The 21,223-nt window shown below is 42.1% G+C and overlaps 1 protein-coding gene across 4 annotated transcripts in view; it reads left to right on the top strand.

Moving 5' to 3' along the window:
* The window catches only part of SHTN1 (shootin 1), a 99,021-nt gene that overhangs the window by 41,436 nt on the left and 36,362 nt on the right, over positions 1-21,223 (top strand). For all 4 annotated transcript variants that reach the window (XM_047703420.1, XM_047703418.1, XM_047703421.1 and 1 more), the window contains 6 exons: positions 925-1,006; positions 4,369-4,463; positions 10,166-10,312; positions 12,995-13,148; positions 15,326-15,425; positions 20,640-20,722. In XM_047703420.1, the coding sequence (XP_047559376.1) occupies positions 925-1,006; positions 4,369-4,463; positions 10,166-10,312; positions 12,995-13,148; positions 15,326-15,425; positions 20,640-20,722 (661 nt within the window). The remainder of the gene's footprint in view (positions 1-924; positions 1,007-4,368; positions 4,464-10,165; positions 10,313-12,994; positions 13,149-15,325; positions 15,426-20,639; positions 20,723-21,223) is intronic.

The raw sequence follows: 21,223 nt of genomic DNA, 5'->3' as shown, positions 1-21,223 counted from the left end.
TTAACAACCCCATTGTCTCTCTCCCTGACTATATTCACCTCACTCCATGCCCTATTTCCATACACAACCATTATTCTGAATTTGGCTTTTATCATTCCAGTGCGTATGTGTGTGTGTGTATATATATATATATATATATATTTTTTTTGCTACAATACATAGGATTTTGAGTGTTTTCTAGATGATGTGAATGCACCTGCTTTTTATTTTTTTATTTTTTTAATTTTTATTTTAAGGAGGCTCCGTGCCCAGTATGGGGGTTGAACTCCCAATCCTGAGATCAGGAGTCAAATGTTCCACTGACTGAGCCAGCCAGGCACTCCTGTACCTGCTTTTTAAAATTCAGTGTAGTGCATTTGAGACTTACCCACTTTGATACACCTAACTTCACATTCTTTTTTTAAAATGGTCCCTTCATAGTCTCTTCCCATTGATTGATGTCAAAATTATCTCAGAAATAAGTCTTTTGGGAAGATTTTTGTGTGTGTTTTATTTAAGCCAGAAGTCATCAAAGTTTAAAGTATTTTTTATTTTAAAAATTCATGCATTTTTTCCCTTAAGTTAAATGTCATCAGAATTTGAAGTGAATATCAAAGTTGAGTATTGGATCTCTGACTACATGATTTGTCTACTTTCTGGGTGCTTTCTACTTGGATTTTTGCCTTAAAAATATCAATCATTTACATGGGTAGGGACCAGTGCCATTTGGAATTTGTAAGAAAGTTCTCTACCAAAGGTATATCCTAGCTTAAACAGCTACCCCTTAAGAACAACTTTACTAAAAGCCCAACACGGTAAAGCCATTACTGCCTGAAATTGTAACTTCATGTTGAATGTTGAACAGCAGTCTGTGTGTCACACATCACCTTATGTCATGTTTTACAATGTCGGGTGTTTTCTTCCCTCACAATTTCACATTTTTAGGTAAATAAAGTTAAACAAGAAAAAGATGCTTTAAACTCAGAAGTTCTTGAACAGAGAAGAGTCTTAGAAAAATGCAATAGAGGTAGGTGTTTCCAGTCTTTTTTTGCAGATACCTATGTAATTTATTTGGTTTGCATACATTTTGTGTTGTTTTGTACCTGTGCCTGAAGAGGCTTGGAGCAAAAATATCCTGTCTTGGTTTTCCTGGTTTCTAGCCACGAGTCTCTCTCTTTCCAGTTATTTGATCACTCACCTTAGGGTTTTGGGACTTCTAAAAGTCCCTTCACTTGAGGAGCGTACGACCCGCCTCAAACCAAAACACTGTTCTATCTACATGGATCCTGGGACCATGGCCATATTGGCACTCCCCTCAGTATTTATGTATTTGGTAGGTGATTTTTTAATCCAAAAGAGAGAGGATATCTACACAGATACATGTGACATGATATTAAAACATTTTATTTTTATTTTTATTTATTTATTTATTTTAAAAAGATTTTATTTCTTTATTTGAACAGACAGAGATCACAGGTAGGCAGAGAGGCAGTCAGAGAGAGGAAGTGAAGCAGGCTCCCTGCTGAGCAGAGAGCCCGATGCGGGGCTCGATCCTAGGACCCTGGGATCATGACCCGAGCCGAAGGCAGAGGCTTTAACCCACTGAGCCACTCAGGCGCCCCATGAAAACATTTTAAATTACAAGAATATACAAAATGGGGCAAAGCAGAAGTACAATTAAATACCGCTCTACAAGGTTGCATGCTTGCGGTGAGGTCTCGTGCAGTCCTGCCCGTGTGCAGTCAAGTCTGGCTTGGAGCTGTCTAGCAGCCAGAGTGATGAGAGATTTACGACCGTCCATATGAATCATATTAAAATGATCCTCTTGATCAGGAGAAGCAGGCCTGGTCTTGTGGTGAGAAGGAGATTTCTCCAAAGGCCACCTCTAGAGAAAACGGAATCCTTGTTGTAAAACACAGCAGCAAGTCCCATGGGGGCTGTGTTTTTGCATCCTCTGGTTCAGGACAAGGGAGTGATGCCTGAGTGCAGGAAACCTTTGAACTTTCCCTGTTGTCATTGGTGGTAGTTCTCCACCTTTGGGGGACGAATTGAGATTTTTGAATAAATAAAGGATCTTGTAATTCAGTGTGGGAGACGCGGTAGATTCTGACATTTCTCAGCTCCTTCCACATTTAAGAAGATAGAAATGGTTTTGATGTACTGTGCTAGACACAGAGGGTTCTACAAAGGTCGATCACATGGATCTTGCCTTCAGAGAGCCCTCTCCGTAGGAAGAGAGAGAGATGGTATAAATAAATGCATGGTGAGGACCAACCTAATTTCTTGCAGAAGCCAAGTCAGAACGGCCAGGACATGTGAAAACTCACTTTTCGTTATGGTGTTCTGGACTTAGAAAAGAGACTCAGTTACATTGCCCCAGGCCTTCAGAGAGTCATAGTTGTCTTTGTTTCCTTCGTGAAATTTTCTTTTTTAAATAGGTTTGAAAGTCATTTGGCTCTCAGGGACCTATAATTCACATCACAAACCACCACTTACATTGCTTCACTGGAGTAAGACTGTTCGTCTTTCCTCCGAGAAGTCAGGAGATTTACAGAGTTCAGAGTTTGAAATTCTATGTCATTACACAGCAAACCGGTCCTTAGTCAGTTAGGGCTGGAGTGTCCTGGCGGAACATTGTGTGAAAGCAGCCATTAAGAGCGCCTTTTTAAAGATTTTATTGCTATGACTCAGCTCAGGATTGAAAGTACCTGTTTCGAGGCAGATGGAAAGACCAGTGTGAGATCTACCAGTGTTGTGCCTAATTCCTAATGGCGTCATCACTCCCTGGGTCCTGCCTATGTCGTTATTTAGCAAAACAGGCCACAGAATGTCAAAAAGTAGCAAAGATTTCATGTTTCTCCTATTTGATAGACCTTCCCTTTGAGATTCCTGTCCTACAGTGATTTTTTTAAATTCAGAGTTCTGACTCTGGGCCTCCGTGGATCTAAGGCCATTTCTCTGTAAACATGCTTAAATATATAAATAAGCTTAAATAAGCTTAAAAATATGTATATATATATTCTTTTTATTCAGGTAATACATTTTTTTGGTGGAAAACATAGATTCAAATGGAAAAGGAAAAAAAATTTCAATCTTACAGTCCAAAGATAAGCACTTATTAATGTCATGTATATTCTTCCAACCTTAAGACAACGATATCTATAAATAAACCATTTGTTAAATGTGTTTATAACATTTATGGAAGCTGAAAAAATACCAGCAAAAGAAATACGTCTTTACCCATTGATACTTTACAAGCCCCTGAATATCGATCTCCACTCGCATCCCCTCACGTAGATTTTTATCATTGCTTTTGTTTATAGTTCTACCAGGTGTGTACAGATCTCTAAGCGGCATGTTGTTTAATTTTGCATGTTTTTGAATTTTCTATTCATGCTATCACCTTGCACATGTCCCTGTGCATTTTTTGGTTTGTGAGGTCTCTATTTGCCCCGGTATGTTGACTTTCCCCACTGGATAGTATGTCATTCACTGTCTGTCACAGAACTCATGGTCTTTTCTGTGGCTGTTTGAGTTTTTTCCAGTTTTCTGCTATTCCAAGTCCTGCAGTTATGAAAATTCTTACATGCGTCTTTCCGGTGCACGTGCCCTCACGTATCATGCCAAATGCCAAAGTTCACCTTCGGCGTCGGCACATGATTCCAGGTTACTTTTAGGTAGATTTTCACTCCTGTGAGCAGTGTGTCCTTTCCCATCGTCCTGTGTCCTCTCCAAACTCGGTGTAACTCTGCTTCTTGATTGCCAGTTCCCTCTCTGCTGAGTCCAAAAAACTGCCTGTGTTTTTACTTTCCGTTTCTCTGATTACCAACGAAGAGGAGTATCTTCGCGCACATTCATCGGCCTTTCACACGCTTCTGCTTCTGTGAAATGCCTCACCGGTGTGTTTTGTATGCAGCTTGTAAGAAACAGAAATGAAGTCATTTAAAAAATATATATCATGACTATCGTTTCCACAAACGTGCTCCTGCAGTGTCATTTCCATGGCAGAATCCTGTTTCCCGTACATACCGTGCTTTCCTGGGTCTGCCGTGGGACACCATCTCGGTCATTTCTCTGTTTCAGCAGCGACGCTGAGAGTGCTCTTGGGGCTGTGCTGCTGGATGTGTTCATGATTTGTTCTCTTGAGGGAACTGGTATGTTCCTAAAAGCGGAATTCTCAAGTCAGAGGGTATGAATGGTTTTAGATTTTTGATTCACGTTGCCGAGCTGCTTTCAAAAACATTTGATCTGTTCATACTTGAGTCAGCAGTGGCTGAGGGAGCCTGTGTGCTGGTACGCAGAATCTTTGCAACACTGCTTTTCATCCATGTTCCTGACCGTCTGTGTGGTCACTGGTCTTTGTGCATTTCTTTTCCTTGTCTTCCTAAGTGTCCATGCTGGCGGTAGAAGAATATGAGGAAATGCAGGTAAACCTGGAGCTGGAGAAGGACCTTCGAAAGAAGGCAGAGTCATTTGCACAAGAGGTAAGCATCCACAGAGACCTAGTTTTAGATTTATGTTTCTTAAAGAACTTTGCAGGTGACGTGTCAAAATGTGTTTTTTTTTTTTTAAGATTTTATTTATTTATTTGACAGAGCGAGAGAGCACAAGTAGGCAGAGCAGCAGAGAGAGGGAGAAGCAGGTTCCCCACTGAGCAAGGAGCCCAATGCAGGGCTCGATCCCAGGACCCTGGTCATGACCTGAGCCAAAGGCAGATGCTTAACTGACTGAACCACCCAGGAGCCCCAAAATATGTTTTGAAGTTGAAAAAGAACTTAACATTTAGAATTAAGGGAGGCCAGCTATGGGATAATGTCAAGTTCACTAAAACAGGTGTTAGAAATCTGGGTTCATATTTTGGCCGTATCAGTCAGTCGCTCATTGTATGACCCGAGAGCAGCCCTTTTAGTTCCTTGGGGCTTCACTTTCACCATCTGTAAAATGGGTGATGCTATCAGCCCAACCAAGTAGATTTTGAAATCTGGTAGCACAGTTCTGCAAAAGGATTTCGTACTATAGAATGCTGTTATAGGGGAAAGAAATTACATTTAGGGATACCTGCCTCTTGTGATGCAAAGTCCAGCTTGAATATAGGATTTCTGTCTGTTTCAACAGCCTTAGGAATCTAGGTTAATCTCCAAATACCATCTCAAATAACAGCATCGTGGTGTTAGTATTTTTCTTCACCTGTTAGACGGTGATCTCCTTACGTGAGCTGATCTTTCTGCTTGCTGTGGAACATTGCTGTGGTGTGTGTCCATCATTGTAGGCTTTTACCAGAGTCCTGGTTCTCCTCTCCTATCAGAGATAAGCTTTGAGCTTCTCATGTTCCGGCTTCCCTCTGTTGACTTGTTGTCGCTGGATATTCCATGGCCCGGGGCTAGTTTACAGGGAGATGGTGAGGCACCGGTTGGCAGAACTGTAAGGGCTCGTGACGGGGCACTGGTCTGCCCAAGATTTCCATTATGTCTCAGTATTTTGAATCTGTTTGCACACCGCAGGTTGTGAGGGAGAGTAGCTACAGAAATGTAAAACATCTATATGTAGAAGTATCCAAGGTGCTAGAGGAAGACGAAGCGTGGGGCTGTGGGAATGACATTTGAAAATCATATTATGGTTTTGTGCAGGAGTCTTTCTGTACCTGAGTGTAGCTGTGCTAGCAATGAACTCTGGGAAAGGTTTAGTCCAAGATGCGATTTGAAATATTCTCATTCATTTTATTCAGAGAGCTTAATGAAAGGTGAGTAAAAATTGTTCTCTTATTATTTGGAAGAAAGAAAAGAAATTGAGGCGTTCAGAGCCCCTTGGGAAAGCTGCAGCGATAGAAACAGTGGAGGGGAAGGGAGACGGGGGCTCATGGGAAGATGCCTCCGAGGTCACACTGAAAAGGTGGGCTTGTTTTGACCCAAATGCCAGGGTCACTCTGAGAGACATTTTCAGTTTTCCCTCTATTGCTCGTGGAATGATGTTAGAATACAAAGCCGCTCGAAGAAGACTTGAAGGCCACACAGTAGCAGAGAAGATAGACATAAGAAGCAGGATTCTGCCAAGAATCTGAAGACGAGTGATTTACTCTGCCCTTCACCGGCCATGTGATCAGTGACCGTGACCTTGACACTAGCTGAGAAGCCAGAGGCGAGAGGAGGGAAGGCCAGGGTGGCCACTTGCACTCTTCCTATGGGGAGCCTCAGAGTTTGCAGCCGTGCTGGATGGTTTTACAGTATCTAGATTCCATCTGCACAGTTGTGAGAAGAAAACTATTGTTGTTGTTCTTTAAGATTTTTTTTCTTTTTTTATTTTTCAAGATTTTATTTATTTATTTGATAGAAATCACAAGTAGGCAGACAGGTCGGCAGAGTGGAGGGGGGAAGCAGGCTCCCCGCCGAGCAGAGAGCCCGATGTGGGGCTCGATCCCAGGACCCTGAGATCATGACCTGAGCCAAAAGCAGAGGCTTTAACCCACTGAGCCACCCAGGCTCCCCTAAGATTTCTTTTTCAAGTAATCTCTACACTTAGTGTGGAGCTTGAACCTACAACCCCAAGATTGAGAGCTGCGTGTTCTACAGACTGAGCTAGCCAGGCCCCCCAGAAGCTGTTCTGTTCAATAACATTAGGCTAGAACCCATACACCTTCCCCTTTGCAAGGTTTATAGACTTGTAGCTGCTGCTGCTGCTGTGTTTTTTTTTTTTTAAGATTTATTTATTGATTTGAGAGAGCATGCGTGTGAGCCGGGAGAGGGGCCCAGAAAAGTCCTACAGTCTCCTCACGGGTGAGCTTCGTGACCTGAGTGGAAACCATGAGGACTCAGGTGCTTAACTGTTGGAGCCACCCAGGTGCCCCGACTCTCAGCGTTTCAGCGGAAAACTATTGCTAAAATGTGGAGGTCTTGGTTTAACAGGACAAGAGCCGGTCTTGTACATTTTGGTTTTTCTTGTGTTCAGCAAACGTCTTCATAAGCCAGACACAGGGCTGACAGTGGGAATACAAGGGTGAGGAATTCAAGTGCGATCCCTGCCTCTTTGGAGCTTATAGTCTAGAGCCCTAGAATTCAATAAAATAATTTACTTTATATTTTTAATTACAAAAGGAATACATATTCCTTGTAAAAGGTATATACCTTTTTACAAAAAGTATTTGTAAAAAATATGAACAGTTCTCAGATGTGGAAAGGAAAACATGGAAAGTTTCTCCCACACTCCTACTTCCACTTGTCCGTTTGAAAAACAAAAGCTGCAGGGCACCTGGGTGGCTCAGTGGGCTAAGCCTCTGCCTTCAGCTCAGGTCATGATCTCAGGGTCTTGGGATTGAGCCCCGCATCAGGCTCTCTGCTCAGCAGGGAGCCTGCTTCCCCCTCTCTCTGCCTGCCTCTCTGCCTACTTGTGATCTCTCTCTCTCTCTCTGTCAAATAAATAAAATCTTAAAAAAAAAAAAAGCTATGCGCGCATGTGTGTGCACACATGCACTTGTGTGCGCGCACACAGACACACACACACACACACACACACACACACACAGGAATATTACTCAGCCATAAAGAAGAATGAGATCTTTCCTTTTGTGACCGCATGGGTAGACCTACAGGGGATTAGGTTAAGTGAAATAAGTGAGACAAAGACAAATGCCGTATGATTTTGCCTCTTTGTGGAATCTAAAAAACAAAGCTAAACCAAATAAATAAAAAAGCAGTAACAGACCCATCGATACAGAAAACAAGTTGGTGATTGCCAGAGAGGAAGGGATGGGAAAAATGGGTGGAAAAAAAAAAAACCGACAGCATGAAATCCAAAGTAAAAACTGTATCCCTCCCCCCCTTCAATAAGGAGGAAACGGCCAGTTGCCTTCCTACGTTTTTGTACTTCTTCAGTGTTACTTCAGGTTTCAATGACAAATTTTCCTTTACTTTTTGAATCTGCTTTTTCTTGTTGGTCATTGTAGTTTTCTTTGCTCAGAGGTGTGGATACCTCATTCAATGTGTGGTCTGGACCTACTGTGAGACTTTCGTGAGTTCTATTTTCTTCCCGGACAATGCACATGACATTTTAATATTCTTTTGGAAAGAATGAATCCTATAAAAGTGACATAATATTTTCTTCTTTTTTTTTTTTTTTCATTCTTTGAGAAGATATATGACAGTCCTTGGAAATTCTGACACCCCTGATGTCATTTGTGTGACAAGAGACCACCTCCCTAACCCTAGCTGTCAGGTTCTTATCATAGTTCAAAGCCAAATCCAGGGGCGCCTGGGTGGCTCACTGGGGTTAAAGCCTCTGCCTTTGGCTCAGGTCATAATCCCAGGTCCTGGGATCAAGCCCTGCATGGGGTTGTGTGCTCAGCAGGGAGCCTGTTTCCCCCTCTCTCTCTGCCTGCCTCTCTGCCTATTGGTGATCTCTGTCTGTCAAATAAATAAATAAAATCTTTAAAAAAAAAAAAAGCCAAATCCATCAGTGTTTGGTCACTAATTTTTTTTAGGCCCATCTTTAGAAGAGGACATGTTAGTGTCTTAAGGTTTAGAAAACATAGTCTAATGAGTAAGTTTTCCAAGTTACCACGGTTATCTAGATGTTCTTTTCATCTTACACTATTACTATTTAGGAATTGTTTAAGGGTTTTGCGAAAGAAATTAACATCAGTAACATCCCCAAGACGTAATCTTTACCGATTTTCTTTCTAAAATAACCAAGTTGAGGTAATTTATAATCATGTAAAGTTGAACAAGTTTTCCTGAGTGCTCTGTGGAGAAGAACTGTTGCTTTTTCCCAAGAGTGAACTGAAGCTGGGAGAGGCAGTGCAGTGAGGGACACAGCTGCGCCCCGACTGACAGTCTGTCCTGGTCTGCACACCTAGGGCCTTCTCCCCGCCTCCGAGCAGTGGGGAAACGCCTCACTGGCTGGGAAGCCGGAGGACTCACTGAGTCCAACTGCTGTTTTCAGGGCTGCCTTGTTGGCTCTGTGAGGCATTTGCTAAGACATTGGCAAGGGACCCCAAGCAAGTTAACCTTGAGAGGGGAAAAAGTTATTTAGAAAATGACTACTATGATAATAATAACAACTCAAAACAGTTGTTTCAGTGATGCCATTGGTCTCAGATGTCAGAGACTAGATGAGACATGGATGGCTCCCTCGCACGCCGATGCTCGCAGTCTCAGGGTCCTGGAGCTCAGCACCCGTGCACGCGCACACACACTCACTCCCTCGTCCCTTCTCAGCACCTTTCATTCTTACACGGAAGTGAGTGGTCAGGTGGAAGAAGAATGTACATTTTCCTTTAAAATGCAATTAAGAATCTGATGAAACTGTGAAGCTCTACTATAAAATGGGCTTAATGTCAGAGTTTATAAAACATTCCACTTGTAGAATCACCCACTGGCTGGCTCCTGTAAGGTATTAAGGAAAAGAAGTAACAGGTTAATAGAAAAGAATGTTGTGTTGGAAAGTGTGAACTTACAAAGACTGAATAATATGTGTAAGTTGCACAGTAAATGCCCAGTCAGTATTGATGTGTCTTTTCCCAGCTCTTGGTGTAAAACAAAGTGCTAGGTTTAGTAAATACCAGAGGAAGAAGCTGAGCCAGATGGCTAAGAGCTCGGGCTTCTAAATCAGATCGTGGTTTAAATCCTGGTTTTGCCGCTTTCATGTGTTCTTGGGAAAGTGGCTTAGCCGCTTTGGACCTCGCTTACCTTCTTAGTAAAAATGGGATAATAATAGTATCTACCTGACAGTGTTGTTCTAGGGATTAGGTGATACACATGAAATCAACGCTGTATCTATCACAGGATGTTAGTCGGTTTTAGCTGTTCAAAGCAGAAGTATTCATAGGATTGATGTAAGGGTTAAATTAATATGTAGAAACTATCTAGCAGAGTACCCACTATAAGTACGTGATCAGTAGCAGCTAGTAATGTTAGTATTAGTGCATTTCAAAGCAATAACAGAGCATTAAAAACTGAGGCATAGGACGCAGCTATTGCACATGTACGTCGCTGGGGCAAGGGTGAATGAAGATCCTTGAAGACTGCATGAAAGTTACAGATGAGGTCGTAGCAGTCGTTACTGTACTACTGCACAACTCAGAAATAGCCCGTAACTTCTCAGTGAAAACTCCGGGTACTTTCCTGTTGCTCCCCTCGCAGTGGAGGACGCGCGTGAGGTTGACTGGTCTGTACGTTTCTGTCCTGAACTCTGGCAGATGTTCATTGAGCAGAACAAGCTGAAGAGACAAAGCCATCTTCTGCTGCAGAGCTCCGCTCCTGACCAGCAGCTTCTGAAAGCTTTGGAAGAAAACGCAAAACTCATCCAGCAGCTTGAAGAAGAGAGAATTCAGAATCAGAAAAAGGTAACGGATTTTCTTCTGGCATCTTAAAACATACCCACAAACATGAGGGTCACTCCGGTCATTTTTGGCTCTCTGCTTGGCCTCAGTTAAGTCTTTTCCGCCTTTTTACTTTTTAGTAGAAAGTAACTGCTGAATGAACCTTAATTCAGTGCCCACGTAAAATCTAGAGCGCACCGTCGTAGACGCATAGTGATCTTTAACCTGTCCAAAGGCCTGAAAAAGCGAAGGAAGGAGAACTCACAAGAGAGCTTGCATAGCGCTCATAATGCACAGTCGGGGCACCTGGGAGCTGATTGTGTTTTCGGAGCCCGCATACACCGGGAGAGTATGTTAGTCTCTGAGAACTTACTGGAAGGCGCAAGTTTGATTCAAAGAGGGACGAAAAGTCCACATTAGTAGTAATTGTTTGCTTGGAGAAAATTTCTGATTTTGTAAACTTGCACAAATATATGTGTTTAAAGACTCCCTAAGTGGTTACTTTTGTTTGTTTGTTTGAGTGGAGCTATTCCAGCTGACACAGCCCACCTTTGTGTGCCAGGCAGAAAAGATAGTCATCGCGGTGGGTGGGAGGGAGGAGGCGGGAGGGGAGGGGAGGCGAGAGGTGGAACAAAGGCTTTGAAGTTAAAGAAACCACTTAAGAGAAATCACATCAATATTTATACTCCTTACAGTGTACCTCATTTGTGAAGAAAGGGCTGTTAGCTGCTGTTTATTATCACCTGTCAAAGTCTCTTGAAGCAATAATACTGACATTTAGTCCTTGGAAGTTTCTGAAGTTTTTATGAAGTTGGTCCTGAGGCAGAGCTGATTTTTCCCCCTCAGTAAGAAATGCTGGTGTGTGCGCAGAACCTCCAGAGGAGTGGATGGTGACAGCGGTGGCCCCTGGAAAGAGGACTGGGGAGTAGACTAGGGGGAGAAAACTAACTTCTTCCTTCCTTCCTCTTTCTTTTCCTTCCTTCCTTCCTTCCTTCCTTTTCTTCCCCTCCGTACCCCTCCTTCCCTTCTCTTCCCCTCCCTTTTCCCTTCCTTCATCCTCCCTTCCCTTCTCTTTTCTATTTTTTTCTCTCCGTATGCAAGAATTATCATTTAAAATAAAGAGAAAATAAAGGACTATTTTTAAAATTTAGCTCGTGCTAGAATTTTTTGGTTCTGAAAAGTCTTAGTTGTAGTTAACCTGTTTAGTAAACAACATGGGTCTAGGACCTACTGAATTGAACTGAAGTGTTGGACTTAGTCTTTGGATCTGTTCCACGTTGGGGTAGGAGAAGAGAGTAGCTGATGCTGGAGATTAGCTGAAAGTCATGAATGGCTGCGATCAGTATTTCTAAGACTATTCTGCTGCACTCTGCAGTTGTTCTGTGTAATCTTTCACGTGTGTGGTCCTAAATAGTTCTTACGTGTCTGGTAAGACCCCGGGCAGATTCTCTGGCTGTCTTTTAAACACTGTGTTGTTTCCTTGGTGATAAAAGCAACATACGCTTCTTCTTATAAGCAAATATTTAAAATATAGTACAAGTTAAAGAAGAAATTACCCAAGAATTCCATATTTTGGTACCTATCCAAACCTTACACAAATGGATAATTTTATGAATGTGGTTGAAATGGGATCATATCATACATCCTGTTTTACAGCCTGATTTGTTTTTAGTTGATAGCATATTGTTCCCTGTCAGCGTGTGGTGAGCTTTGTGATTTTATTTTATCTTAATTTTTAAAATAGATTTATCTAGAGAGAGAAAACACAGGTAGTGGGGGGGACAGAGGAAGAGAGAATCTCAAGCAGACTCCGTGCTGAGCATGAAGCCCTACACGGGGCTCAGTCTCCCAACCCTGAGATCTCGAACTGAGCTGAAACCACGAGTCAAATTCTCAACCAACTATACCACCCAGGCATCCCAACTATGTGATTTTAAGTGGTTGTATGGTATTTCAGTTCATGAAGATAGGATGACTTATTAAATCCATAATTTGGTGGATATTTAAGTTATTTTCAGTTATTTGCTGTTATGGATATTTAAGTTATTTTCAGTTATTTGCTGTTACTATTTCCTTTTTTTTTTTTTTTTTTAAGAGAAAAAGCATGTGAGTGGTATGGGGGAGGGACAGAGGAAGAGAGAGAGAGAGAATCTTAAGCAGGCTTCATGCAGGGCTCCATCTCATGACCTTGAGATCATGACCTGAGCTGAAATCAAGAGTCATTGGATGTTGAACCAACTGAGCCACCCAGGCGCTCCCTTGCTATTTCTTTAAATCAAATTCTAAAAGTAGTATGGCTAAATCAAGCAGCCTTTTCATCTTTCTTTCCTTTTTTTTTTAAGGTTTTTGATACTTGTTACCAAATTCCTCCCCCCCCAAGTGTTCTTTTCCATGTTACCTGAATTTTCTCTTGAAAATGGGTACAAAGGTAATAAAATTTGTTTTAAATTAATTTCTTAGATATTATTTTACCTTTTTGACCCATATTTCAATACCCAGTTATCTGGGACATTATGTCTCCAATAAATTTATATTGGCTTAAATAACTGGTATTTTAAGTATCATCTATACTCCAAAATTTGCATGGTTTTTAAGATGGATTGGTATCTCTTTGCTCTGAAATGCAAAGTAATGGGAAACGGATTTTCCCCCCTTTATTTTTCCTTGAGAAAGGAAAAGCTGCAAAAGTCTGTTTGTGAATTACAGGTGAAAGACTTAGAAGAGCAGCTCGAAAACACAGCCCTCCACAGAGAGATTCGCAGCCTCAAACAGCAGTTGGGGCTTCTGGAAGAAGACAAAAGAGAATTGGAGTTAAAATACCAGAATTCGGAAGAGAAAGCCAGAGATTTAAAGCACTCCGGTAAAAGCGTCCAGTGGGCTTCTGTGTCTGAATAGTCTGAGACTTCCCCGTGCCCAGCACAAAACCTGGCCCATAGCTAGTCCAGAACACTCGCTGAATGCTGCACAGAAACACCAAGATCAGTTTAGTTGAATGGCCACCGGACTCCAGGGAGTCACAAGCCCTTGGACTTCTTGGTGGACTCAGAGCATGTGCAAGCTTTCCGTACAGAAAGAGGAGATAAAGATACTGCTGATCTGGGAAGACCAACATTTCAGCATTTCTCAGGGCTTCAGATAGGATAGTTAGGAGTATTCATTGAGTACTTACTTTATTCATTTTAGGGAGTGGGTCCCCCCTCCCCTTTTCTTTTTTAGAAAGAGAGAGAGCATACTAGCGACTGGGGTTGGAAGGGAGGGGGAGAGGGAGAAAGAGAATCCCAGGCAGGCTCCACACCCAGTGCAGAGCCCGTTGTGGGGCTCAGTCCCATGACTCTGAGATCATGACCTGAGCCAAAATCAAGAGTCTGATGCTTACCCTACTGAGTCACCCAGGCCACCCTTAGGGTACATTTTTAGAAAGAATTAAACTTTTAAGGTTCATACAACCCTTATCTGTGGTCTAATTATACCTATGAACTAATATTTTCAGTGTCACACCTAACAATAAAATGGGCAACAATATGTATATTAAGTGGAAAAACTTTTAAAACACCAGGGGATATTTAAATCAAAGGATTTATTCATTCAGTTCTAGAAGGTTTGACAGGAAAGTGTGAATTGAATTATTATACAGGGATAAGTAATAAGTTTCTGTTGGAAGGGAGGTGATTTAAGGAGGCAGGTTGTTCCCTTTTATAACAGCTTCAGTATTCACTTGAGATATTTTTGGTTAATTTTATACTAGAATTTTGAAATCTGTATAGAAGAACTAAGTAGGGTTTTTTTCCCCTTTAAAAAACATCCAGTGCTTTCTAATCCACAATGAAAATGAACTGCAATTTACTTTTTAAAAAATTGATCTAAAATTAAGAAGTATTCTATTCTTTTTAGTGAATATCCAGGCAGCCTGTGGCCAAAGCCTTTTTTTTTTTTTTTTTTTTTTAAATGGAGGAGACAGTTACTAGAGAGGACCTGAGATTCAGTTTTGAGTATGTTTTATTTAGGATCTGCTGTGTGTGTAGCCTGCCATACCCTAGGGTACTATAAGAAATCTAGAAGAAAAGAAACCATGCCTTTTGTCCTTGAGGAACTCAAACTCTCTTTGAAGAGACAGACACATGCACATGAATAACAAGAGGACTCTTGGCCTTCAGAGAGCGTAGCCCACACTGCTTATTTAAGTGTTGAGAGTAGAAATAAACCGGCAGATCATTGGGGGTTCAGTCATTCATGGAGAGAGGAATGGCTGGGGACAGAGGGGGCCATTCCTGAGTGCACACAGTATTCGGTACCTAGAGCCTGTTGGAGCCCCTCTGAGAGGTATTCACATCTGCAGAATACATAGAAATCGAGCTCCTGGAACTCCGAACCTGCGTCTTGAACGGCACCAGGCATGGACCCTTTCACATCGCTGGTGCCAGTATACCTGCTTCATTTGGGACGTGAGTGAACTGGGTGGATAAATTCTGTTTCCAGAATGCTCCTTCAGAAGAGCGAGATGTTTCTGAAGCTACAGACATTTGAGAGTCTGAATCTGGTTAAAACTAAGAACTCCAGGATTTGCAATTTTTGAAGGAAATTAGGTGGAGGAGGAAAGTATGTCATTAAAATTCATTGCTCTAAATGTCATCTTTAAAATTAATTCCTGGTCTATACCCTTTAAAAGTCAAGTATTCACAATTTCTCAGTGTTCTGAGTAGTACATGCCATTGTTCACAAATATTTCTTCAACCAACTCAGTCCCTACTTCCGCCCATCCAGCCGTTGTCCCGAATTATTTTTCTTTTCCATAGTTGTACATGCAGCACAGGACAGTAACCTTTCCTTGTGACCCGTGTCAGACCCCTTCTTGCATTAGTGGTCGCGGCCTGGATGACGAAAAGGTTAAGACTTTTTGCGGTTTCATACTGAGATTTCTAACTTTGCCTTAATACCAAGAACTTGACTTTGAGAGAGGTTACGTTTTTTTTCCCTTTATGTGTGTAAAAGGTGCTAAGTGGCTTGTTTCAGCTTTCTGAATGCTTGTTCTCCATGCAGTTGATGAGCTCCAGAAACGCGTGAACCAGTCTGAGAACGCGGCGCCTCCGCCTCCCCCACCGCCACCACCGCTCCCCCCTCCTCCCCCCAACCCCATCCGGTAAGTTCGTGCGGGCGATGGGGTGCGGGCCCGGGGTGGGGGGGTGGGCTGGGCTGGGAGGCAGGGGTAGGGGGACTGCTCTGCCGGTCTTGTCATTCCTCCTCACAGCACCTGAAGCGTATGCTAGTGGGTAGTGGCATCCCTTCCTTAAACGCCGAACCAAAAACTGCCTTAGATTGCATCACTGGAGGGGCGGGCGGTCAAAACTCTGAAACATGCCAGCTGGTATTCCTCTCAAAATTTTCTTTTTTTAAAAAAATTTTTTTTATTTTTACTTTTTTAAGATTTTATTTATTTGAGAGAGAAAGATCACGAGAGAGCACAAGCAAGGAGGAGGGAGAGAAGCAGGTTCCCTGTTGAGCAGGGCATCCCCTGCGGGGCTCTATCCCAGGACCTGAGATCATGACCTGAGCCAAAAGGCAGCCGCTCAGCTGACTGAGGCGCCACCCAGGTGCCCCTCTCAGAAAATTTTCTAAAGGCCGATGAATCACTCCCTTCTCGTAATCTATAGAGAAAGGGCCCTAAGACACCCCGGGCAGAAACACCCCTGGGGCCGCCGCCTTGCTCTGCTCCATGGAGACGTTTAGATTGCACGTGGATGTTCCAAATCCAGGAGCTGGATATGGAGTTTGGAAGTTTCATACTGGGGCGCCTGGGTGGGTTAACTGGGTTAAGCCGCTGCCTTCCCGTCGGGTCATGATCTCAGGGTCCTGGGATCGAGCCCCGCATGGGGCGGGGAGGGTGGCGGGAGTCGGTGTCTCTGCTCAGCGGGGAGCCTGCTTCCTCCTCTCTCTCTGCCTGCCTCTCTGCTTACGTGTGATCTCTGTCAAATAAATAAATAAAATCTTAAAAAAAAAAAAAGAAGTTTGATACTTCAGTGTTAAGATTTCAGCCCCTGATGTTAGGATTTCCTTCAACTGGAAGATCAAGGAATTTTGAGCTCTCCCAGAATGTTGTTGTTTTTTTTTTTTTTTTTTTTACTCTTTTCTTGCCTTAATTTGAATTTGAAAAGCTCTGGTTTGTTCATTTACCTTAAAAATAAAAGTACTAAAGGAAACAAAAACTTATCAGGACTAATTGTTACACACTAGTAATTAAACTCAGAGTGCTAATTATGTTTTGTCCCTAACCTCATATTTAAACCTTTATTAATGCCGAGAGAAGAACCTTCCATAAGAAGAAGAAATTACGTTTACATTCTTGTGATAGGGAATCACATATGCAGACAGGAATTCACTTTTTCTGAAGCCTGAGGTGACTGGGTGGTACTGAGTGCCTGAAGTAAGCACTGCCCACCCCAGGAAACCTAGGGCATGTTTTGCCTCCCTTGTGGTTCTTCCTTCATCCGGAGTTAACGTAAGACACAACCTGCTTGCATGGTGACGGCTTCCCTCTTCATATCATGATGTTAGCTGCTTCTGTATAATTTGTTTTTGAACAAAGGGAATTTAAAATTTTGCTAGATTTTTTTTACCTTTCATTAACTCATGTGATTTGTTTAATCCTTTCACACAGAGGCCCTTTTTTCCTACTTTGAGCCTTTGCAAAGTCTTTCCGTGTTAATGCAATGTGTAGTATGTTCCTCCCACACAATGATGAAAATGGGACTTTGCCTTTTAAAAAGATTCTCATTAGGTTTTCTTACTGAGGGTATGACATAATCTGCTTTGAGCCATTGAAGTAGTCAAGGCAAAATAATTTTTACATGTGATCGATCCAAGAGTCCATTGAAAAAATTTCAGGTATTTTAAATTCTTTCTGTCCTGGGTAGCTAAAATCTGTTGGAGATATTCTGAATTTGACATTTAAAATAGGAAATTCATCACTTTGATCTTCTAAGGTGTAGAATTTTGAGCTGATAAGAAAGATCATTTCTGGGGCGCCTGGGTGGCTCAGTGGGTTAAGCCTCTGCCTTCGGCTTGGGTCATGATCTCAGGGTCCTGGGATCGAGCTCTGCATCGGGCGCTCTGCTCAGCGGGGAGCCTGCTTCCCCCTCTCTCTCTGCCTACTTGTGATTTCCCTCTCTCTGTCAAATAAATAAATAAAATAAAAAGAAAGGTCACTTCTGTCTATGAGGAGGGAGAACTATAAAAATAACGCGATTATAGTGTTGCTTTTGTCTTTAATTTTTAGTCTCATAAATCTGGAAGCCCTTGGAATTAAAATTAAAGTATAACCTAAACAGACTATTTTCCCAAAGAGCACTTTACAGTTTTACTGAGAAATGAATACAGGGTTCAGATTATGTATGTCTAAAGCATGAACTCTTTCATAAGGGCCCTTCAAAGAAAGTTTTCATTGAATAACATGAGTGATTTTTATTTTAAGGTGAATTTAAGTAGTATAAGATGTAATTTCTCAGAGTTTTCTTTGTTGGTTTTCTTTTTTTTGGCAAAGAGTACTTTCTTGTCAAAGAACTATATTTGTACATATATGGAGTTTCACTGGACTTTGAATCCACTAATCAGGGTTTTCTAACTTTGGTCCTGAGCCACATTTGTTTTACCCTGCAGAGTCCTTGGATAGAATGAAAGCAGAGATTGGGGGAGAGGGCAGTCTAGGGCCTTGAGGAAGAAGGCAGCCCGTGGTCGTGTTGTACCAGCAGTAGTGAACACAGGAGAGGTCCTGGGCAGGTGTGGGTCAAGGGGGAGAGGGGGGTGTATTGGTGAATTAGTCAGCATTCTCCAGAGAAACGGAACCAGCAAGGGTGTGTGTCTGTACATGTATACATACATGTGTATACATCATGTCCGTTCACATACAAGGTTTATTCGAAGGGATTAGTTCCTATGATTATGGACTGTGGCAAGTTACAGGGTGAGTCGAAAAGCTAGAGCCCACGGAGAGCTTGTGGTGTGGTCTCAGTCAGGTCAGCAGGCTCCAGACCAGGAAGAGGCAGTGTTTCAAGTCTGGAAGCAGGGAAAAGCAGATGTCCTAATTTCAAGGTAGTCAGGCAGAGGAATTCTGTTTTATTTGGGGAAGGGTCATACTTTTGTTTTATTCAGGCCTTCCACTGATTGTGTGAGGCCCACCCACATTAGAAAGTAGTCTGTATTGCTCAGGCTACCAAATGTTAATCTTTTTCCTCTCCGGGGGAGAACCCTCTCCAAGCCCCACTGAACGTTAGCTTGTAGACACTGAAGAGTTCTGCCTTCAGTGACAGAATGGGGAACATGGGCAGAGTTTGCATGATTTCATTTCTTCCAACTTCTGGAATAAAATGTGCTTGTCGGTAAGTTCTAGAAACCTCCCAGGGTAGAGCATAGTGCTTGCTTTCTCCTGTGCTTTGTGAGAGAGATTGTTCAGTGTGTTTGGGAATTTTAAGAAAAGGCAGTTAGGGGATTAATCATTGATCTCAAGGCAGAAGTAAGAAATTTTTAAAAATCTAAAAATTACGGTGGTTAAGAAACACTGAGTTGTTCCGTCCTCCGCCAGGTATTGCTGTGTGCGTCCAGGTGCCGCTTTTCTGGAGGCAGCATTATGCCTTCCCAGCGTGGCTTCCTCAGACTGTACTTTGTCAAATCCACTTTACCACACTGAGAATATTTATAGTGAACACTTATAATATAGTTCCAGAATTCTTGGTTCATTTGGGTTTTTTGTACACACACTTCCGTACAGTTTAAAAGTAATACAAAGTGAACATCATGTGTTCACCCTCCGAATCAAGAAGCAGAAAAAATACTGGTAGCAAGAAAAAATTTTTCTTCCGTATATATCTCTAAACTCCTGTAAATATGCATATGGTTTTTTTTCTAACTATATAGTTGGAATTTTGCTGTATTCATTTGGGTCTTGTTCTTTTTACTCCACGTTACTTTGTAAGATTCTCGCGTGTTCTGTTGTGTAGCTCAAGTTCATCCATATTCGTGGGAATATGGATGAACTTGAGCTACACAACAGAACACGCGAGAATCTTACATAATTGGGATACATAATATGGATACATAATGCATTTTATAAATGGATTTTGTGTGTTTATCCATTATGGTCCTTATACCTTTGAGATATTACCAGTTCAGGGAAATTCTGGAAATTCTACACGAAGATTCTGGTAAATGAATCCTGGTGCACAAGGGCTTGGTTTCTGTAAGACGGTCAGAGGTGGAATCCCTGGCTCCTAGGATTGGTGTGTCTTCTGCTCCACTGGATAATGCCCAGCGCATTTTCCAGAGTTTTCCACCATTGGTCCATCCGCCATCTTCAGTCTGAAGTCATCCACTGTCTTCCTCTTACTCCACAGACCTACTGGCACATGATAATATCAGACTAGAAATTTCTTGCCTGTTTGATAACTGTGTAGTAATGTATCAGTGTGGGTTTCATTCGTGTTTTCCTAGTAGCTAGTGAAGTCAAGTGATTTTTTTTTTTTTTTTTTTTGTATGGGTTTTTGAGATTTGGGTATCTCTTTTATGGTGTTTCAAAGCTTTTGTCCATTTTCCTGTTGCATTATATGCTTTTTCTTATTGATCTGTAGAATTTCCTTTTATTGTTTTTTGTTTGTTTGTTTGTTTGTTTTGAAAAAATTTTGAAGTTTTTTTCTAGTTAAATAATCTCTACACCCAGTATAGGACTCAAACTCATAACTCTGACATGAAGAGTCACATGGTCCTCTGACTGAGTCAGCCAGGAGCCCTTTCTTTTTATTCTTTATGGTGTCTTTTAACACATGGAGGTCATTTAATGTTAAATTTATCATGATTTGCCTTTTATATGGATTTTATAAATATAGACCAGAGAGACTATGGTCTAAATGTATTTTGTCTCTTAGGTATCTGCTCTGTGTCACTCAGATTCAGATGTGTTTATGCCCATGTTTCACAGATAAATATTTATTGAAAATATCCCTTAATTCTTTGATTCTTCCCTCTCCCTCAAACGTATTACGTAGATAGCTCTTTCTGAATTGTAGGTATGCATATTGACTTTTTTTTCTGTTTTATTTTGCACAGTATTGGTCATGATAGCAGCTCCCTTCTTAGAGTAACGAGTTCGGTTCCACGCAGAAAGGGATGAGACATCTCTTTCTTCCTTAAAGTGCTGAAAATTTAATAGTTTATTAAAAATGGAAAGTAGACTCCTAAGTGCTAGCTATCCATTTATGCACCTAGAAAAGAATTGGATTTTTACTGATTGTTTTGAATCAGTACATGTTATTCCTTGAATTTTCCAGCACCCAGTAATCTCCTTTCTTTCTCTTTCTTTCTCCCAAAGATCCCTCATGTCCATGATCCGGAAGCGATCCCACCCCAGCGGCGGTGCTGCTAAGAAGGAAAAGGCAGCTCAACCAGAAACAAGTAATTCTCATCCACTTTGGTTTTACTCTCAGTGGTTTCAGCACAGGTTTTCAACAACACACATAGTTTTTGAGTTCTTTGACTGTGAATGGATTGGGGCGAAATGTGAACCTAGCAGCTGATAAGAAACAAGAAAAGCGTCCCCGCCTTCGAGCGGCTCCTGGTCTCGAGCTGGTCACCTAGAAGGTGCAGTCCGCTGCAGTCCGCTGGGGCGTGTCTGCTTTCCCGGGTGAGGCTACAGGAGGAGGTACAAGGGAGCGAGAGGGAGTGATTGTAGGTGAGGGCTTGGGGAAAGACTTTTTAGAGACCACAGCAAGTGCACTGAGATCAAGCCCCTGCTGCGTGTGGACCTTGTGCTGCGGGCTGGAGATGGAGATGGACGTGGAGTGACACTGAGTGAGGGAGCGGTAAGCAAGGACGAGTTCCTGGGGAAGCTTCTAGGAGAGTGTGGAGGCGGGGGTGCGGGTTATCAGGAAGCAGTGCTTAAGCTGAGTAGGTTCG

The sequence above is a fragment of the Lutra lutra genome, chromosome 14, assembly GCF_902655055.1.
Source record: "Lutra lutra chromosome 14, mLutLut1.2, whole genome shotgun sequence".
Lineage (NCBI taxonomy): Eukaryota > Metazoa > Chordata > Mammalia > Carnivora > Mustelidae > Lutra > Lutra lutra.
The sequence above is the reverse complement of the archived record's forward strand: the minus strand, read 5'-3'. Positions and strand labels throughout refer to the sequence as shown.